The sequence below is a fragment of the Lactuca sativa genome, chromosome 8 (genome assembly GCF_002870075.4).
Source record: "Lactuca sativa cultivar Salinas chromosome 8, Lsat_Salinas_v11, whole genome shotgun sequence".
Taxonomy (NCBI): Eukaryota; Viridiplantae; Streptophyta; class Magnoliopsida; order Asterales; family Asteraceae; genus Lactuca; species Lactuca sativa.
The window spans coordinates 113206149-113211884 of record NC_056630.2 but is presented as its reverse complement, the minus strand read 5'-3'; the positions used below and the strand labels follow the sequence as shown (position 1 = coordinate 113211884).

The window sequence follows — 5736 nt, the reverse complement described above, 5'->3', positions numbered from 1 at the left end:
AAATTTGAAGTTATAATAACTTTAAATATTTGATATATCTATTCATTAATAATTAAAATAATTGATTAATAATTATAATTTTTTATTATAAATTTTTAATTAATTTATAATGGCAATTACAGCTGGTAATAAACTAGTAACTAAGTACATATATACAACTTTATTTTGGGAAAATAGTGTTTGAAGGGTGGGAGTATTCCGATTTGACTATAAATCATTCTAGTCTAGATTTGGAATACAAGCTTTGTTTATATCGCCGAGGGGGTACAAAGCGCAAAACCCTAATTTGCTCACTAATACTCTGTTCCGTGAATTAACTCTCGAATCTTAATCTGTTCTGATTCTATCTGTTTCATCGAATTCTTCCTGTGACGATCGCTTTGTGTTATCATCATCTATACTATGGCTGTGAAAGAGAAAAAATCACCAAAATCAAGCCTCAAACTTCATAGCAGCCACGTTTCTCCTCTAAAGTTTGAGAAATTGTTCGATCCAGAAGCTTTTTGGGACAAGGTTTGCTTTCTGAATTCAATCTATTTTCGTATTTCTCATAAATTTATGTATCAAATATGATCGTCACAATGTATTTCCATCCTTGATCCTGTTACGTTGTGGTAAAATTTCACATGTAAACCTTAGTCTGTAGGGGAATTTGATTTGCAATTTATTTCTAGGTTCCATGTTCTGTTGGTATCCATGAGTAAAATTTATGACACCTTATTAGTTATGGTTAATGGTATCTGCAAACTAGACAAGTGGCATCTCGCCGAGGTGAACGCTAGAATCTAGATGCAAGATTATGACATCTAATTAATATAGGGTTTAATGTTTGCGCTAATAAATTTATATGGTTATTCTGGTACATAACAAATTGAGAAGGAAAATAAGATGATCATAACTATGAGTACGAATAGGAGTTGCAGGAAGCTTCTTTATGGAAATTAAAAAGCAAAAATTTGCTATCAAGTATCAATGTTAGCTGACTCTACTTTGGCTATTATCTTATATTCATATTTTCCAATAACAGTCTTGCTTTATTAATTAGTAAGTTAATTAGTCTGTGGTTTGGTTTCTCTATAAATGTATTCCATGAGAATAAAAGATGTGTATTACATACAAATGACTAATCTATATTGTTCTTCTCATCTTTAGACTTTTTTTTTTTTTTCTACCTTTAATCCTTTAAAAAAATTAACAATTTAAAAGTAGGTTACAATTATGAACTCTTTTTTCCTGTGTTCCATTCAATGCAGGACCAATTAGGTGATGTACTTCACTGGATTCGACAAATAGTTGCCCTTGTATGCGGGTTGATATGGGGTTCCATTCCATTGGTTGGGGGCATATGGATTGTTGTGTAAGTTGATTGCTTTATAATTTATATCAACTATCCAACTATTTCTTGTGTGCTGACGTGGCATCCATGTAGACTTTTCTTAACATGTAGTGTTTTTGTTTTCAGATTCCTGCTTATTTCTTCTGGTATAATATACGGATATTATGCAATCATATTAAAGGTCGATGAAGAAGAATTTGGTGGACATGGATCCCTTCTCCAAGAGGGTCTTTTTGCTTCAATAACACTCTTCCTGGTAATTTTCATGTTTCATGTTTAATCGGTTGTTTTAGAGTACACATACACATTACTAGTTTATGCCTTTATGGTGTTAACATTAAGTCTTTTTATTTTTTTTCAGCTGGCTTGGACTCTGGTATACAGCTTGGCTCACTTTTGATCTGGATCGTTTCATGATATTATTTGCAACATGTGTAAGACATTTGATTCATTAATAGCTACGGTTTTGTTAGGATATATACATGTAGAGTGCAATTATATTATATTCAATTTGATTTGATGCTTGTTGCAATAAAATGTTTTCTATTTATATTTGTTCTCTGCTTTGTGTTTTCAAAGCACAAATCTATCAAAGAACAATACAATTCAACAAGTTATGTAATTTGTATTTACTAGATATCTAGTTCATATAATAATAGCTACAATACATTTTTTACAAATTTGTTGCTATACTTGCTTGAGATCTTTGTCTAAAAATAGGAATGATCTGATATACAAAAATCATTTATATCATCAAGTCCATCTTTGTCCTCTGTTTGTTCGTCTTCTTCTGATCAAATATATTCGACCATAAACCCATCTTTTCCCCGGGCTTGCAATCGATTTCTGTGTACGAAACAAACAAATTTAAAAAAATATTTTCTTGCAACATGAAAATAAATATAATTTTACAAAATTTACCTCGACTTTTGTGCGAAATTCTAATAAGCATTCACATACATGACATTCAGCTTTATGTGGGGAATTACCAAATTGATTTGATTTCACAAATGCAAATACCTGCATATTAAAGCAATGATCAGAATATGCAAATACCTGCATATATTAAAGCAATTATTTTTTGAAAGAATGGAATCCATCAAAGGAATTGGAACACAAGAGAATTCCGATTCCATCGGATTCCTTTGGCATCCACAAATCAAACACGCCCCAAAAATTGTAAAAAAGCTAACCTCCTCCCCACAATTTGGGCATGCTCCTTTTATCGCCACCAAGTCATTTTTCCAAAGGCCTTTAAGAGCTCCAACTGTTGGAATTTAAAAAGGGGGGAAATGGAAAATGTAAAACAATCTTTAGAGCATGTGAATGAGACGATTCTAATTGAATAAATCTTGAAATTAAGTTATTACCAGCAGCTGAAGCAACTGGATAGCCAATCATGGATCCCAGCATCATTACAAGCATGCCATTCATCATAGCAATCAACTCAAGAACAGGAGCTTGACTACCGGTTGACAATCCTGAATCTATGGCATCTTTAAAAGCTTGGCCAAAAGTGTAAACTACAGGCACTAGACACGCAGAACTTCCAAATCCAAGAAACAATAACCACACACTTGCTAATGCAAAAACCTGAGCAGGATCTTCCTGCCCTACATACATGTTATATAACGTTTTAGTGTAAGTGGAGGAAGATTTAATTTATATGTAGTTATGTTTTCATACAAAAATTTACCTCAGCATCAGCATAAGTTGAGTGTTGCCTTAAACTGCAACGTGGATATTTCACAACGTACTTTGATCCATACCACCGTAACTTCAACTGTTTCAATTGCTTTTCTGAAAGTAAGTATATGAAATGAAGATTGATAGCTGCAATTGTACACAGAGTTTGAGATTACCTCTACTCTATCAAACATGTCATCAACTATCAATGGTTTTCCACTATAGTACGCATCCCGCGCCTATATCAGATAATTCGAGAAAAGTAAGGAAATTAGTAACCGATCATATCGAGAATTCAATTTCAGAAGGTTTTAATTGTTGAAATTGATACGTACTTGACGATAGAGAGCTTCTAGGGTTTCCTGACTGGCGCTTTCGATCGGACCGACGAATAAGCACGAAGGTCCCTCAAGTAAGGCTTTGGATGAAGATTGACGGATGTGGCTGCTTCGAATTGAAAGTCCATTGTTGCTGCTGTTCTTACAGGAAATACGAACCAGCGGCGACGGAGCTAAGGTTCGGCTGTTTCTGGAAAGCTCGACGACGGTGGAACCAATAACGTGAGGCGTCGGCACGTTGGCGCTGGTTCCAGTGGCCATAAAGTGGAATTAATGTGTGGCGATAGTTGTCTCCGGCGGAATAGTAGCGTGTGCGTGTGGCGTGGAGGTGGTTCGGAGGCGAAAGTATCATGACATTGTGAACGGCAAGTTGGAGATCCTTTTGTGGCCACGAATTCAGAGTGCGTCTTGAAAACGAAATGACGAAAGCGCCCTTTGAGATTTTACTCAGAAGACATTTCATTCTTGGACTAGTTTACAGAAATGGTACTTAAAGTATAGTAAAAATCGCGTTTTAAGTCCAAATTTTAAAATCTGGCACCAACAAGCCTTACGTTTTAATTTATAATATGGTTGGTCCCTCTCACTAACCGGCCAATGTGACTGTCGTCAATTTAATCTATTTAAGTGTGCACTCTGCACTTGCAAGCTCGCATTATAGCTAAAGTTGATTTCAACTTTTTTGAAACTAATATCGATTATACTAAGAGGCTTAATGACATTAAAATTACTAACATAAAGGGACAATGGGCCATGGGGATGTGTGAGCATATGAATTCCAGATTTCGGTTGGAATAAAGTTATTTGTATGATTATTATCTTTTTGGAAGCCAAACGCTTGAGAATTAACATCCATGGGCCAAGTCGGTTTTTGTAATTCAGGTGAAGAAGAGGAGTTACAGGGATTGGCCCGATTGGGGCTGGGGCTCCAAAGTCCAAACAAGAAAAACAATTGTTGGGTAAAGTCTAACTAATGAGCTATAGAATAAAATTGATCTTTTACTTAGTTAGCTCATTAGTTAGACTTTACCCAACAATTGTTACTTATTCTTGATCTTTTACTTTTATTTTCAAGTTAAGAATAGCAATAACGTTTACGAAAATGGTAGTTTTTCTCCTTAAACATTTTGGTTTAATATAAAATAGACTTAAGTTGCTGGATATTTCAATTTCCCCGGGAATATTTCTAACAGATTTGGATGTAAAAATGTACCTTATAATAGCCCACAAAATTAATGTTATTAAACGTCAAAATTTAACAAAATCTACCTTGGACTTTGCAAAATGTACGTTTTTTATTCAAATATCTTGCTAAATAAAAGTACAACGAGAACAAGTTGTGCTGCTGTATCTTTCTGGATTGCAAAACACATTTTTTTTAAAAACTACGTCCATAGATCTCGGGGTCATAACATTAGAATGCATGACCTATTGTACTCGTTTGAGGACCTTCATTGCTTCTGGTGTTAAAAAAAACCAAATGTATCAAAACAAATAGTACAAACACATGTTGTTTATCAATATACACCTTTTCGTGTTTGGCCACATTAAAGCGGCTTCTTGCAATGAAACCCTCACTCCTCAATCCCATTAGGGGAAACTGTAACAACACATAATTTTCATAAACATTTAACTTTAAAATTCTATCAAAGTTTACATGCATTTCACAAAAAAAAAAAACAAAGTTTCATAAATCTTAAAAAAATATTCCCAGAAAACATCAACGACGTTACAAATTCATATCCTAACCATAACTATAGAAACACAAGAACAAACATGAAACAAAATTCCTGTCTGACATCCTTGATGCTTCTAAGTCCCCACACTCTCCCGTTTGCTACCAGAACCTATAAACATATGTAAACAATATATGTTAGACTATAAGTCTGGTGAGTTATAACATAACATAATATATATCATAATCATAAAATATTGCTCAAACTTCACATATCTAGCTCATCACAAAAGTGACCAAGCATCTACTCTGTTATCGGGTGACAAACAACTAATCATCATCATTTTAGTTTCCATGCAAGACTCTAAGCATAATCAACCTTAGGGATCTCTTAATCTAATTCTTTGCGTGCATGTACACACACATCATAAAACATAACATAAGTTATTTATCATAACATAATCTAACAATGATGTAGGCTATAATTGTATCCATACATTCACATGTTCTATATCATATAACCATACTCTAAAGGAAAGTATAACTTACCTTTTGTTGTGGAATAACAAACTACTTCCAACTTCTCCAAAGTCTCTCTTAAGAGGCTCCAAATCCTTCCTTGCCACCACCTATGACATTCTCATACATTAAGCCCCTTATACATGTCTTAATACGTTAAGAAGTCATTAGAGATTTTAGCA

The 5736-nt window shown here is 34.0% G+C and overlaps 2 protein-coding genes across 2 annotated transcripts; one reads left to right on the top strand and one right to left on the bottom strand.

The window, feature by feature from the left end:
* Positions 1–205: 205 nt before the first annotated feature.
* Positions 206–1886, top strand: LOC111880330 (uncharacterized). Its single transcript, XM_023876753.3, has 4 exons — positions 206–513; positions 1254–1357; positions 1463–1592; positions 1698–1886. Exons 1-4 carry the CDS (start codon positions 403–405, stop codon positions 1734–1736), a joined length of 384 nt encoding a protein of 127 aa, XP_023732521.2. The 5' UTR covers positions 206–402; the 3' UTR covers positions 1737–1886.
* Positions 1887–1941: 55 nt separating this feature from the next.
* Positions 1942–3788, bottom strand: LOC111880329 (uncharacterized). Its single transcript, XM_023876752.3, has 7 exons — positions 3358–3788; positions 3199–3261; positions 3033–3119; positions 2707–2944; positions 2530–2603; positions 2258–2356; positions 1942–2182 (listed from the first exon to the last, which is right to left on the bottom strand). Exons 1-7 carry the CDS (start codon positions 3619–3621, stop codon positions 2090–2092), a joined length of 918 nt encoding a protein of 305 aa, XP_023732520.1. The 5' UTR covers positions 3622–3788; the 3' UTR covers positions 1942–2089.
* Positions 3789–5736: the final 1948 nt, after the last annotated feature.